General features: G+C 36.0%; 1 protein-coding gene across 2 annotated transcripts in view; it reads right to left on the bottom strand.

The window, feature by feature from the left end:
• The window catches only part of LOC149551188 (uncharacterized), a 167,041-nt gene that overhangs the window by 101,242 nt on the left and 49,011 nt on the right, over positions 1 to 16,788 (bottom strand). The window contains exon 6 of one of the 2 annotated variants that reach the window (XM_089786763.1): positions 4,855 to 5,157. The exons of the other annotated variant lie outside the window; for it this stretch is intronic. Coding sequence (XP_089642889.1) covers positions 5,079 to 5,157 — 79 coding nt within the window. The 3' untranslated portion in view covers positions 4,855 to 5,078. Of the gene's footprint in view, positions 1 to 4,854; positions 5,158 to 16,788 lie in introns of those variants that run through there. 2 annotated transcript variants of the gene reach the window in all.

Raw genomic sequence — 16,788 nt, 5'->3', positions numbered from 1 at the left:
GTAGAACAAAGCAGCAGATGCTATGGCTACTATCGACACACTCTTGGAAATTTCCCAAGCGGTTACATAGTATGAGTTTTTAGTCGAGCAGCTTCTCACACCTTCCTATGCGAATGATGACTCAAACTGTGTTTTTATCTTGGTTGGTCCCCAATCCCCTTGGTACCATGAGATTCACGCTTACCTTAAAGATGGTATCATCTCCCCTCACCTCACACGTACCCAACGCCAGAACCTTATCCGAAAATCATCCCGCTATGTTATCATAGCCAATACCCTATATCGTCGGGGTTATCACAATACTCTCTCTCGATGTTTAGATGAAAATGAGGCCATGATGGCGTTAAAAGAAGTACACTACGGACTTTGCAGTGCCCACACGAGTGGTATTGTCCTAGCATGACAAATCCGTAGAGCAGGCTACTATTGGCCTACCATTGAAGAAGACTCATGTGACTTTGTCAGAAAGTGTCTCCCATGTCAGCAGCACGCAAATCTCGTACACGCTCCAGCACATGATCTACAGCCTATTGCACCACCTTGGCCTTTCGCTTGTTGGAGCCTTGATCTAGTTGGAACTATCACACCTCTCTCATCTAATGGACATAAATGGATAATAACAGCTATAGGCTATTTCACTAAGTGGGTGGAAGCAGTCCCCCTTGTCCCAGCTACAGGAGTTCACGTCTCCAAGTTCATCTTGTACCACATTGTTTGCCGCTTCGGCATCCCATCCACCATCTTCACCGACCACAGATGTAACTTTGAAAATCTGAACATGGAAGAATTATGCACTTCCCTCCGCATCCATCACCGCTTTTCTAGCCCATATTTTCCACAGGGTAATGGCCAGGCAGAAGCAACTAACAAAACCCTCCTCAAAATCCTAAAGAAAGTTGTCAATGATTCCGATCGTGATTGGCACCTACAAATAAATCCAGCCCTATGGGCCTATCGAACCTCCTTCCGTACATCCACAGGAACAACTCCGTACTCCCTAGTCTATGGTGTCGAAGCGGTACTACCCATAGAGGTTGAACTTCCCTCCTTCCGCATATCTTTGCAGGGGCAAATATCAGACGAAGAATACAAAGTAGCTCGGCTCACCCAGCTAGATCTCTTAGACGAGAAGCGACAACAAGCCTATGATCATCTCATAGTCTATCAAACTCGTCTCAAAAGGAATTTCAACAAGAAGGTGCTCCCACGACACTTTCAGCCAGGTGACATGGTCCTCAAAGAAAATATGAAAGTCCAAGTTGATCGAGAAAAGAATGGCAAGTTTGAACCTACATGGCTTGGTCCTTATGTTGTCACTACATCCTTTGGCTCCGGAGCCTATCAGCTATCTACACTAGAAGGAGAACTCTTGAATGATCCTACTAACATCATTCATCTCAAGAAGTTCTATGCTTGAAGATCCTTGGTATACCCAACTTTTGAAAAATACAGAAAAATAGTAAAGAGAAATAAGCATCCAATGGTGAAAACTTGGCAATTCAAGCGCCTTGGATAGGTACTTTCGTGAAAACTTAGTAATTCAAGCACGTTGTGTACTAAGACTAATCCATTATCTATCACTACCCTATCACTCATCCATCCGCCCACCATCTCATAAAACACCTACTTGTTCCCTTGGTGTTCCAACCAAATATCCAAAATCTAATGGAGCTTGTAGATACCTCATGTACAGCTTGTAAATCTTGTACCTCAGCTTGTAAATCTTGTACCCCAGCTTGTAAATCTTGTACAATCCCTTGTATCATAGCTTGTATATCCAAATCTTGTCCAAAGCTTGTACCATATTCCAGCTTGTATTATATACCAAAGCTTGTATCCTAGTTGGTATCCTATCACATGCACACAAAGAATCCCATTTTCCTTAAGCTTTTCGCAAACCATCTACCTATCCGCCTATCAACTATTGCAGACATCCCACCCTTCACAAACATTTCCATCTCACAAAACTCAAACATGAACAACTTGTACATTTGTAACATTTCTTGGTCCGTCAGCTTGTACATCCTCTTTAGCTTAGTACCATTGTATCTATCCAGCTTTCCTGTCAGTTCCTCCTTGATCAGCATCTTGCACACATCGCACAACCCTTGGTTAGCTATTCCAATACATCGTTTAGCTAGATCTTCTGTCACCAAAGTGTTATCCTTCTTAGTTCAGCTTGCCAGATGCATAACTCATCCAAATCCACCAGCTTAGGTGCTCTCCGATAGATCCTTGCAGGATATAGCTTTCCTCATGTCTAATCTTGGTCCATTAGTACCTCATCCTACCCATCTCATTGGCAAACGGTTCTCTTTTGGATTTTCGCTTTCTTTTGATTTGGAATCTTCCCTTTTGGGTCTTAAAGTATCTTTTCCAACCAATCTTTTTGTTCCCTCGTCAAGGTTGCCACGATCTTCCATATCATGGTATGCTATGAATGGGGCACTCTGAGCGTACGGTTTTTATCAAGTCTTTCGTTTGTTTCTTTTTTGCTTGTGGGTTACCCAGTGTCAGTTCCACGCTGTTTCCTCCGGGTTTCATGTGTGATGCTGGGGCAATCCTTGTGTGTTTGTTTCGAGTCAATCTGTCAGTCCTCTAGATGGTTGGTGACACGGCCTTGATGTTCTTGGTAACCTTGGCAATTAACCAACAATCCTATAGCAAATCTAGTGCTCAACTACATGGTGGTACTTCTCTTTGAAGTATCCCCCTGCTCAAAAAGCTTCAATAGATTCCCTTCATCTCCATTATCCCCCATCCATATCCAGCATCCGTCTCTCCTACCCCAGCTTGTGCAACCGTATCTCTTTGAATCAATCTTCAATTTTAACTTTAGGGATCCACAATCCTAGTCTTAGGGATCCACCAATCCAATCAATCCACCAAGCCTCATCTTTCGAGATCCACAATCCTAATCCTAGGGATCTCTGAAACCCATCTTTTGCCAATCTGACTCTTTGACATCCTGTTGCATCAGTTTTATAAACCCCTCATCCTTCTCCCTATCATGGATTCCTTTTTATAGCGCTCCGCTCCTTCATCCTCCACCTTCCCTAAAGTCTTAAGCTTGCTTCCTCTTGTGCATCTGATTCTCCCTTTATCATTCTCCCGTAGTGAGAGTTTGAGCTAACTAAACCTCTTCTCTTAAGCCAATCTGAGTCTCCTTGCTCATCTCGGATTCTTGTACTTTTCAAGAAGCTGTCGAGCCTCGCTTTCTCTCCCCACCGCCTTCTTGAGGGGGCATCTCGCAGTCCATTCTCTCCTCTTCTGCTCTAGCCTTAGGCATCTTATTTTTTTTATCTTTGATGCCATGCCACTTGCGGCATCACATCAAAGAGGGGCAAAATGTAAACACATATATCTTTTAGAAAATAAAGTATTTTTATTTTCTGAAAAAAATCCTGATGACATCATCATTTATTAATTATTTATTTATTTTATTTATTTATTTATTTTTATGTCATTAAATCACTTTCTCTTAATTAAAAATATTTAATTAATGAATCCCTCCCAAAAATGTTTAAATCTTATTTAAACATTATTTCCTTATTTATTAATTATTTAATTAATAAATTGACCAAAAAACTCAAAATAAATAAAAAAATTATTTTTTGCCCAGATCTTGGCCAATTTCCTTAAGACCACTAACCTCTTCCAAAATCTTCTAATCCTTCTTTAATTTTGATTAAAAGTTAATCCCATCATTTCTTACCCCTAATCCCAACTCAAAATATTTAATTAAGATTAAATATTAATCCTCGTGTTTATCAAAAAAGTTTTAATAAATATCTCCTCAACCCAAACCCTTAAAATAAATAAAACTTTATTTATTTCCTAAAATCTAATTTATCCTCATCCTAAGAAGTTCTAGACTCTTCTAGAAAGTCTTCATCCTCATCCTAGGAAGTTCTAAACTATTCTAGAAAGTCTTTATCCTCATCCAAAGTCTAAACTCTTCTATAAGATGTCTTTAAACCTAATCCTAATCCCCTCCTAACTTTGTCACATTCTCTAAACATGGGTTAAGACTTACTAACCCAAGCCAAAGTTAACAAATATCTCCTACTTCACCCACCCTCATTAAATGCCATCCACTTGCCTATCCCTAAGCTAATCCTAAACCACCCTAATCCATCCTCTAATCATTTGCACAATCCTAAGCAAACTTAAAACCTTCATAATCAAGCCCAAGTTGAAATTCCTCTCATCTCCCTCAAAATATTCCAACCATAAAACTTTATGAAGCCCACTAGGCCATAAATGACTCTTCCAAGCCCTTTCATTGCTCTTACAAGCCATTATGAGGGTCTTTATCAAGATTTTATCCCTTGAGCCTCCTTTGTTGACTCATCCTTCCCCTTTCCTCCATCTTCTCACCCTGTGACATGTGTCACTCCTTGATTGGCTGTAATGAAGCACAATCCATGTGCTCTCCTCTCATGCAATCTGAGCCTTCCATAAGCTTTTTCTCATCCTAGCCCTTGATCCCTCAAGCCCTTTGTCTATTTAAGGAATCCTCTCCCAAGCCATTTTAACATAATCAATGAAGTAAAGTCATAATGTCATTTTAAGAAGCCATTTTACATCAAAACCATACACTCAAACCCAAATTCCAATTCCATTTGAAGCCATTTTTGAAGCATAAGCTTGAGCATACATTCTATCTATTTAGACAAAACCACTAAACAAGAGAGCTTCTCATTGAGAGAGCTCATTAATGGCTCATATTCTCAATTGAGAGCTCATCTTAGTCTATCTTGAAGTTTATGAATTTTGTTTAGTTTGTAGAAGCTTTATTTAAATTTGGTTTCTATTAGCATACTAACATTGCTCATATACAATGTTCACATGTGAGATAAAATAACATATTTTAGCATATAAAATCTTTTATGTTAGTGAAATTTATTACACCATCACTATTTCCTTTTTGAGGAATCTTATTGTGCAACAATTACATAAATAAAAATTAATTAATTAATCTTGTACAGTTCACTAGAAATAATTTATCTATATAAAAAGAAATATGTTGCTCTTCTCTACATAGTATCAACCATAGATACACAAATAATGTAAAATCAACCAAATACATTTGGCAGCCATATGGCCCCTGGAAGAGGTGTTTGATGTTGACCGTAAACCATTATCCAAAATTGTCTGCAAATACAATTTAACACCTAGTCATTGTTTTCTTCTTAATCTAATTTAATTTGAAGGAAATACAATGAAAAAGTGCACAAAACTACTTAATTAGGTTTGACTATATGTTTGAGTACAATTACTTCCAAATGGGTTAGAGTATAGAAAAATTATGGCAAACAAAAAAATACTTGTCAATTAGCACAAGCATTCACTTATGTAACAAAATAGTAGGAAAAAAAGGGGGTCGTAAGATTAAGAAGGCATAGCTATATTTGAAAACAAGGCTCTAATAAGACTATTTTAGAGATACATTCTTTTTTTTTTACTAAAATACCCCTAGTTCCTAAGGTGTAAGGTAGAGTGACTTGGTTAGTTTACAACACCCTCGCTATATTTCAAAAGCAACATAGTTCCTATCAAACTACTGTATCAATGAGATATAAGGAAAATGTAATTTTAACCTTAGTAAACTTTTAAATTTTGAAAAAAAATTATTCGTGTTTTAAGAAAGAATAATCCCTTAATACAAAATCAATGTCAACATCATAAATTCATCCATCTTTCTTCTTAGTTTTTCAAGATTTTAATTACATTTATTGTAGATATTTTGAGGTTAAAAACAAGCATAATTTAAGGAGCATAATAATTGTCTTATAAGACACACATAGAGGCATCCACATACACACACCTACATGCACAATTTTTTTGCAAAATAAAAACCCCTTAGTTGTTGGCTCTTAGTCAAAGAGGTTCAACCTAAAGCTTGTGCACACGCATTCACATGCCACCTAGAAACAAGAAGGCACACATGTACACAAACTCATGTGTGCAACCCGCACCCCCCACCCCCCCGCAACACACACACACACAAAAACTTAGTAGCATGAATACCCCTTAACCCTTGGCTCCTAGCCAAAGAGGTTTAGCCTGAGGAACGTGCTTAATTGTCGAGTAGCTAAAAAGGTCTTATGGATGACCTCCATAAATTTTTTTGGCAATTTTGTATATAAACTTTGAGCTATTCAAAATGTCAATCATGGGATTTTAAATGTTAAGATTGTGTTACCAATAGGAACTAGTAGTGAAAAAATATTTAGAATTGTTGGAACCTTGAAGTGATACACTTAATTATGGGGAGTCTCCATTCACTAACATTCTCATGAATTCAATCATTATTTTGGTACTCTTCATGTCATTGTGACAAGTTTTATCTTTATTACTAGTTTTAGCCTGAGGCTCGTGCTTATGTGTCGAGTAGCTAAAAATGTCTTATGGATAACCTCCATAATTTTTTTGACAATTTTATCTATAAACTTTGAGTTGTTCAAAATGCCAATCATGGGATTTTAAATGTTAAGATTGTGTTACCAATAGGAACTAGGAGTGAAAAAATATTTAGAATTGTTGGAACTTTGAAGTGATACACCTAATTATGGGGAGTCTCCATTCACTAAAATTCTCGTGGATTCAATAATTATTTTGGCACTCTTCATGTTATTGTGACAAGTTTTATTTTTATTGCTAGGTTTCTTATCTAATTGAATATAATTAATTGCAATTGACTAGGAGTTATCCTTCAAGTGTTCTTATCATCAATTGAGTCTCTTAATCTTTCAAGATTTTGTGGGTAGTGTGTAATAGTTTAATGATGACATCTTGTGCAGACTAGGTCGAGTATAGCTTGCAAATAATATTAGAACAATCTCTTTATCTAATCATTGTAGTGTTGTAATAGTAGGACCATCCTGAAGTAGGGAACCACGACTAGGGAAATGCATGAAAATATTTCAATAACAAACTATGCCACTCAAAAACTATAGTGTGGTGAGTGTAAGATAATATTTAAGGTCATGCGTAAAAGGACTGCAAATGTAGTTTGTGCTTTGCTATGGATTGCATGAGAGTATTTTATAATCCCTTAGTCACTCGAGTCAAAAGTCCTCATTCAGAATTACTTTCTATTTCACAAATTACTCTCAAGTCCAAGATGGACTTGTTCGACAATAATTTGGTTCATGGTTTTAGAATACTATTTTTTGTTTCTTTTAGATCTCTTAGAATATATTTCAAAACTTGGGATAAAAATTAAATTTTGATTAATCTAGTACAAGACTATCCATAGTATTAACAGATCTTGTGATTTTCAAAGAAGCCCAAACTTAAAAACAACAAACCTTAGATGACACAGGTCACCTAAAAAAACAAGGTGACCAAGGTGGCATCATAGATAACACAGTGCTCTACTACCACCTAAACAGGTTTTAAACGAGATCATGAAACCCCACGGTTACAAAACGGAACCATGACATACTACAAAACAACTAGCTAAAGAGACCAAGAAAACCAAAATAAGAAGGAACAACCTCAAAAAAGACCACGGGAGCAGCTCAAAAGAAATTCAAGCCTCAAGATTTACTTTTAGATCCAGTCTTTTGAGAATATAAACACATATCAAATGATGGAAAAGAGGGCTTGACCTTTTTTTCTTTTACTTTTGTCCATCCCTCCACCATCCCAGCAACCTTCTACCAAGCAAAGTCATCCAACCCACAAGCATCCCCCAAATCCCTACCAACCAAGGAAGAAGTACCAACATCACACGAAATAGGGGCAACAGCTCACCCCAGAGCCAGAGCCACATGACGATCATCAACCAAATCAGCAGTAGTAGCATTCAAAGGATGGACAATAGTATTAGCCACCACCGTAGGGGAATCATGCGGAGTAGCAACAAAATCCACCTCCAAAGAATCCTAAGAAGAATAAACCAACCCACCCCCTAGAGGGAGCTTTCTGAACAGTGTAGTGATCATCCAAAACCCCCTTCCACCAAGAAGGATACCTTTTTGATCTAACCTTTCCAGAGGAACATCACACTGTGAGGAGGCCGATCTCTTGGCATTTCCGACATCTGAAAGGAATGCCCTCATAATCAAGAAGTTGAATCCAAGAGCCTCTAGGAGTGGCCAATTTAATCATTTATGGAAGCCCCTTAAACATCTATCTCCACAAGAATGTGAGCATACGTCTTCTGAAACACATTGGAAGACGTAGAGTCAACCAGCAAAAAATCCCCTACGGCCTCCCCTACGGCCTCTAGGACTAAATCCAGCCATAAGTGATGGGGAAGATTAGGCAACCTTACCCACAGAGAAATCTTGTTAAAGGATTCAACAAACAAATCAAAACCCACATACCATGGTTTGGCCATCACGGGGAACCTCTCCTCCTAAGAGAAACCACATCAAAGGATGGCATTTCGATCCTCCATAGAAGCAAATTTCACAATGAAAAAGCCCCTTGGCACAAGAAATATTTGGACAATATCAGAAACTATAGGCTCCCAAAATTTTGAAATCCACGCATGCAAATCAAACAGAGAGGGCCAAAAACCCCTAAATCAAAAAATGGCAATAGTAGAGAAGTCCATCGCTTGAGTAGAAATATCATCAACCAAATCAAACTCTAGATTGATCATAATAGGGTTACTTATTACAATAGGCACAACAACATGGGGCCCTAGACGCATAGCCTAACCACCAAGACCAGCCTCATAGGCGGCCACACCAAAATAGGAAATGGTCGAACCATCCACATCTTCTAGGGTATGAATATCCCCATCAAGATCAAGAGAAGCCCTAGTTTGAAAAGCAGCAGAAGCTAGAATAGTTTCAGAAGTCAGAGCGGCCGCCATAAAGCTGGACACAGGAGTCGAAGCTGAACGTAGATGTTGGACGTGTGACTAATTGTAAGTTTTCAAGAATTAAAAACTTTGGGGGAAAAGTTCAGTCCTATACCCCAGGCCAACATAGCAGATACTTGGCATGAAAGTCTCGTAAGGGAAACTAGCCTACAACCATTCTCCACTACAAAGGGGAATCGAACTTATGACCTCAAGGAAGGAAACCTCAAGGCATAGACCAACTCACCTACAAGTGGTGGCTTGAGTTATTGTTGCAAGTTTTTTCTCATGAGTATTTTCGTAGAGTAAAACTTGTTTTGCTTATGTTTTTATGCTACTAAATCAATTTATATCAAAACTTATTTGTGTGGTTTCTCGTATGATTATTGCATTTGCCTTTATTTTGGCATCAAAGCTAGATTAGCTTGCTTAGACATATAGGAGAAAAAAGTATTTACGCCCTTTTATTACACTGTATTTGAGTGGGGGTTCTACATAGGTGGATCTTGTTCACTATTAATACAAACATGCATACACGCATATAGACATCCAACATCCATACATGCATTTAAGTTGTCATTGATGTCAACCTCTATGGCATTAATGTCAACCTGGTGAAAATAGAAATAAATGATTGATGGAGAAGACTAGTATTTACATTATGAAGATGAGGATTATCGATTGATGAAGATCTAAAGGATCTTTCTAGTTGCTAAGATTGTGAAATTGAGAATTATTTTATTTTCTTAGAAGATTTAAAGACCTTAGCATGCAATAGATGAATATATGATGACTACTTTGCTAGGATGAGTGCTTGATGAACAATAAGTGTATGCCATTGTGTGCTCAAATGATATTCCAATATTTTTCTAAGCCAATATAAGGTATGTATGGAAGATGGAAGGATGTTAAGATGGTATGTGCAGGAAAAAGGCTCTAAAGACCTTATGGGAAAATACTATGCATTCTTCTAGATAAGATGATGGTTTTATGGAGGTATGGTAACAATGACTTTGCACTGTGAATATTGCACTATTTTACTTACAAGTTCCCAATTGTCCTTTTGAAGGAGTTATGATAATGTGCTTATTAAAAGTAAGGTCAGTTGTCATGGAAGATTTGTTGTCACAAGCGTGACATTATTTTTGTGTTAGCATCTGACCTATTTAGAGCTATTTGTGGTGACTAAGTTTGAATGTCTTGGGGATGAATGATAATACATTTTAATGCTTTTCTACATGTTGTGTTTGGGAAAATCTTTGAAGGATGACACAATGTTGTATGCATTGATCACAATATTAGGAGAAGACTTGCTGAGATGTATTTGGGTCCATTTTATCTCTTAGGGTTGATCACATTTATAAATTCTCATATTGGCTAACTATATAGTTACATTGTTACATTGTAAAGATTTATATTTGTTGTAAAAGTTATCTTTAAAATAGTGAGTTCCTTGGCAGGTATGCTGAAAATAATAGGGAGAAAGATGTTAATTTTGTGGAAACCCAATTTTGGTAAAAACCATAGTGAGAACTAGTCCCCACAAAATGTGCACTCTTCTAAAGTACGCCATGTTAGGAGCTTAACCCTATTAGGAGTTTACAAAGACACTGTTAGGTGACACCTAGTTAAGGGATTTACCTCTAACCCTATTAGGAGCTTTACCTTATTAAGAGTATCCTTGTTAGAGGACCTAAAGCACTAGTTAAAGTGCCACCCCCTTAAAGGATTTATAATAAAGGACATATTAGAATCAACCTGATAAAGGGGTTTACACTGTTGTAATTGTCGGGAACAACAAATAGAATGTTCTGCTAAAACAACTCCTCTACCTAATTAGATCCACTCTAATGCACACATTCGCTTCACTTCATACTCAGCTAAACCATGGCTTGATCACACCTTCACATTCATGACCTCTACATGATTAACACAATTTTTTCACCTTCATCAAATATATAATGTTCATTAACCCTAAATTCTTTCATCACCTTAAACTTGCCCTAGCACATTTCAATTTGAATTTCAAACATAGCGCTCACATACGACGTGTTGAAACACACATCTCAATGCACAATACAAATTTCATATACCACATTGTCACACAATTAATTTAACATTCAAATTCATGAAGAAGAGTCAAACATGTTTTGAACAACAAATCCTTCTAGAATCTTCAAGACACGCTTGCATAGATCACTTAAATGCCAGATAATCATTTATGACTGTTAAGACATTTCACCACATTGTGACTAGCTCATTTGTATGAACCACGTCATCCATATTGATCACTAATCCAAGATCTACCATCGGTAGCTTCAAGAAAATTAACACTTTATCTTGAAACTTCCTTTGTAACTAGGATACTTGCTCATCATTCATCCAAAAACGTTGTAGTCGCAACCATAACATCTAAGCATTGTTGACCACCTTCTCATGTGACTGCTCTGCATAACTCATCATAGATTTGACAACTCAATTAAATCACCTATCACATGTCACTAACTATTCTATCAGTTGCACTATCAACTGTCATCTGATCATAACTTACTCATATCATTACTTCATTAGTAGTTGTTATAGATTTGACATTCAGAGACATAACCAAGTCTCTCATAAGGATTGCTACCACTAAAACTTACAACACTGTGGTCATCATAGGAATGCTAGGTCAATACTTGACATCAATGATTGCACAATAACCAATCATCATGCAATCAAAATCTGCATAATGACAGCACCAATCATCACCTACCATCCAACATCAATTATGCCAATATAAGTTTCTCACTATGGTTTTTCCCAAATTGGTTTTTCAATACAAATCTAGTATTCATGTGAATGTGTTTTTATCATCAAGTGTTTTCATAATAATTAGTTGGCTCATTAATCACTAACCAAGAACAATTTAATTAAAACCATTTATGCTAATTCACCCTCCCACTACCAGCATTATGTGGTGTTCAACTATTAGTATCAAAGCAAGGTTCCTCCAGATGAAACTTAACCACTTGAGATAGATCCAAGATTGCCAATAAATATATCACCAAGTTACCAAAGTTTGATCAAACAAATCATACTTTCTAGGAGAGAATGAAACCATAACTGTATTCCATATCATATTATGCTTTTTCTACTATTAGAAAGCACTATGTTCCTTTCACATCTAATGTCCCTTCCCCACTGAACAAAGTCAAAGCACATGATAACAATGCAAAGACAAATAATGTTATCATCAGTAGGTTGGGTAATGCAAAATTGTTGAAATTTATGGGTTGTCAAACCAAATTTGATGTTTCAAAGAAGGTTGGAAGCATTTCTTAAAGAGATAAAAAAAGATAAAATAGATCAAATTGCATAATGAAGCACAAGTTTGACACATTGAAATGCTTGAGGTTGAGAATATTGAGGATTAATTGCACCAAGTAAATGAAGATGTTAACTCTAATAGAGGCTTCAATGGAACTCTTAAAGACAATAGGGTATTGCTAAAAGTGAAGAAGATAATGGCCAAGACTTATTAAACTTTATTGATTGTCATTCAACAAAGTCATGACATGAAGAAATACAAGTTTAGAGGAGCTCTATAGTGTTGCCACCGCATGTGAATTGTCTGAATTAAAGAATAGTATGAGAATTAAGATGTTGATTTCAAGACAATCAAGAATTTGAAGATCAATTTAATTCGAATGAATTAGCATATTTATCCCAAAGACTAAAGAAAGACTTTAAAAAAATATAAAACTAAATATTTCACTTGTGGAAGAAGACACTATGTTACTAACTTTCCTTTCAAGGAAGATAGAAAGAAACTTGATGAATGAAAGGAAAGCAAGTTACAAGAGATACAACATGAATGTTAAGATAGCTAACAATAATAAGGTGCATACAAGTTTTTGCACAACAAAGACTCACCCAAAAGATGAGGAAGGAAATGGTTCCGATGATGAAGTATTTTTCTTGGCTATCAAGGAAGATGACAATAGTAGATGTGGAAATTAAAATATTAAAGAAAAAAATGATCTACATATAGAAGAAGAATCCAAATTCTAAATCATTAATTCTAGTTCTTCAAATTATATGACAAGTGGTTCGTAAATCTTGAAAGTTATAATGGATAATCAATATTTTGTGTTGGTGAAGGCTTTGCTCCTATATGTGGTAAGGGAACTATTTCTATTGACGGAAAGAAAAAGGCTAGTGATGTTTACTATGTTAAGGGTTTAAAACAAAATATTTTAAGTGTGGATCAATTATACAATAAAGCGATTAAGTTTAGCTTTCATGGAGGAAAATGTGAAATTAGAAAAGGTTCCAAAATACTCATTGTCTAAGGCATTAGCAATGATAAGTCAACTATCTAAAGAACAATGTATGCAATTGCTCTTTGGAACTAAAGAATGAACGTTAGTTCTGGCATAAAAGAATGAGACACATCAACTTGGTAACTGACGAAGATCAACTTCTCTAAATTTGTAAAATATATGTCAAAGATTATCATACCTACTAAATACTATATGCAGGGGATGGTAGATGGAAAAGAAAACTAGAAACAAAGTAATCTATGCGGAACAACAAAAATAATAGAACTTAATAGTGAAAGATTCTCGACGTTACTTATTACTGATTATTCTAGAATGATAAGGTTGACTTTCCTAAGTGAGAAGTTTAAAGCTCTAGATAGAACTATAATTCAAGCATGTACCTAAATATTAAATGCATGCTAGAATTAAATGCTTAAGGTCTAATAAAGAAGGGAAAATACATCATGAGTTTGATAATTTTTTGTCAAATGCATAGAATTAAAAGTTAGCTATATGCTTGTAGGACTCCACCACAAAATGGATCATTTAAAAAGAGAGAAATTTGTAATTGATATGGCTAGAATAGTATTGAAAGAACCTACTTCACCTCATGTGTACCAAATATATGTAATGCATATTGTTGTTTACCTCCTACATAAGGTACATACAAAATAATCATACAAAGACCTTCCATGAACTATGGTTTAGAAAACCACCTATTGTCAAATATTTTAGAATCTTTGGAAAGAAATGCTATATTAAAAGAGATGAAGACAATCTTGGTAAATTTGATGCAAGATCAAATAAATGTATCTTAATGTGATGCTCTACTATAAGAAAAGCATACAAATGTTATAATACAAGGTTGAAGAAAGTGGTGGAAAGTGCACATGTCAAAGTCAATGAAGTATGGGATCAAACTCTAGAACCAAATATTGACTTAGAAATTCATATTATTCATTCAAAAGAAATAAAAGCTCCAAAAAGTAATCAAGGATTGAAGGAAGAAGAGAATGGATTCCAACAAACACTTGCTAGACATGTTCAAAAGGATCATTCAAAAGAGCAAATTATTGGTGACAAGGATAAAGGTGTTGAAACAAGGAGAAGACTTGCAAAGGTGGGTGAGAAATCAAGCCATCTTTGTCTATCTACAATTGAACTAAAGAGTTATATAGAAACAAGCGAGGATGAAAGTTTGCTAAAAGCTATGGAAGAACTAACTCAAATACAAATGAATCAAACATGGAGTTGGTACCTTGAAGAGTAGATTAAAATGTAATTGGAACTGAGTAGAAATTCTAGAATAAGCTAAATGAAGATGGACAAGTCACTATAAATAAGGCAAGACAGATATATAAGGGTTTATACCGAAGTTGAAGGGAAAGATTTTGAGGAAGAATTTGCTTAGGTAGTTAGGATGGAAGTTATTACAATGTTCCTAGGTTGTTTCTTACAAAACAATTAATGTCTCGAATGGATGTTAAATATATATTCTATAAATTAAAATTTAGAAGTTTATATAGAAGAACCAAATGGTTTCAAGCAATTAGAAGATTCAAATACAATCTTCATAATCAAGAAGACATTATATGGACTTAAGCAAGCTCTTGAGGCTTTGATGTTCGACTAGATAAATATCCAATTGAACGTAAGATCAATAAGGTACAATAATAGTAAATTTTACTTTAAAGAATAAGTTGTTGATAGCAATTGTATATATTGGTGATATTATTTTTGGAGGTAATGACAATTATTTTAAGAAGTTTGTCGAAGAAATGGAGAAAGAATTTGAAATGACCATGATAGGTCAACTATTGTTTTTTTGGGTCTTCATGTTAGGCAACAGGAAGATGATATTTTCATTTCTCAAACTCAATACATCAAAGAATTGTTGTAAAAGTTTGAAATGGAAGACACTAAACCAATCGTAACTCATAGCTATTGGTTGTCAATTGAAAAAGGATAATGAATCTTTGGAGGTTGATAAAAATGTACAAATCTATGATAGGTGGACTACTATAATTGACTACATAGAGACAAGATATTATGCATGCAATCTACTCGGCTTCCAGATATCAAGCCAGACCAAGACAGTCTCATGAGGTGGCGATGAAAAGAATATATTTGAAAGATAATCTACATTTTGGTCTATGGTATAATAGGAATAAGATAAGATAAATTTATTAATATCCAACAAGAGACCAACAAGGGTCTAAGGGACTGGAAATAGCACAAAGGGCAAACGCCAGCAAGGGGAGCACTAAATAGTGTCTGCAAAAAGAACGTGAAAGCAAAACAACAAAAGAACCAAGAAAAGGAATAACAACAACTAAGAACTCCTCACAGGCGAGAAGTAGTCCATAATGAAAAGGTGGGCAATAGAGCAATCAGGTACTCTACAAGGTCACTGCCAAGTGTGATCTCTATCGGATCTCACAGATCTAGTGTGACCCGAGATAGTGCAGGGAGGTCGCTTCAATCCTCGAGCAAGGACTATAGGACTAAAGAAAGAGGTGATGAGCTACGTAGGGGTCGATGTCGAGCAAAGATGGAGCTATATAGTATGCTCGTGAAGTTGCATGGTCTCCTGAAGGTAGAGCGCAAGACAATGTTGGTCAATATATCTGAAGAATGAGGGAAGAGACCGACACTCTCTGAACAAATAGTAGAATCTCCCTCATATCTCATAGTAAATGGGACAACGAAAGATAAGTGAGAATCAGTCTTAACCTCCCTAAGGTGACAAAGCTGACAGATCTTGTCCACCCTGTCAATCTAGTGATCAGTCTGAATACGTAGTCGGTGAGATCCCACTCTAAAAGATCCCAAGGAGATGTGAAGAGCGTGAGTCCAACGATGAGTGAGGTACCAAGGGTGTAGGATGATCTCGTCCTAGATATCAAGGAAGTGCTCAGCATAGAAGGCCATATGTAGGCGAAGCCCACCAGGGGGATTCATGCAGGTTGTGATAACATACTATCTTTAAACGTTAATCTAACATGCTCATTCAACTCCCGCTAAGGTGGAAGAAGATGGGTTGGAGCGTCCAAATAAAACTGAAAGGGGGGAAGACGATCCAAACTAATACCAATTGAACCCAAGCGGGCAAAGAATGGTGATTTTCCACCAAAATCTTTCATTGATGTTGATTGGGTTGAATATACAAATGATATAAGAAGTGCAAACAGTGATGCATTCTTTTAGGGAGACAAATTAGTCTCTTGGACAACCAAAAAACAAGACTTGGTTACATTATCCACTATAGAAGTAGAATATCTTGTAGCAATATCTTGTTGCCCTTTGATAATCTAGATGAAATAGACTCTCAAGGATGTGAAGGTAAATTTTGATGAAGAGATTCCTATAATGTGTGGCAATAGAAGTGCCATTAACATTTCAAAGTATCTAGCAATGCACTCAAAAGGCAAAACATATTTCCATCTAGTATTACTTCTTAAGGGAAAACGTTGATTAAAAGGAAGTTAGAATTTGACAGTTTGTTTCTATGTATTAATTTTAAGAAATCACAAACATGTTCAAAATTGTATTTTAGTTAATAACTAAAAATAAATTGTCAAATCTAGAGAATTGAGCCACATACATTCGTTGATGCATGCATGTATAAATACATCTATACATGCATTCATAACTGCATAA

The sequence above is a fragment of the Cupressus sempervirens genome, chromosome 6 (genome assembly GCF_028749045.1).
Source record: "Cupressus sempervirens isolate cs-2001-9-10 chromosome 6, ASM2874904v1, whole genome shotgun sequence".
Lineage (NCBI taxonomy): Eukaryota > Viridiplantae > Streptophyta > Pinopsida > Cupressales > Cupressaceae > Cupressus > Cupressus sempervirens.
This window is presented reverse-complemented; position numbering and strand designations above follow the sequence as displayed.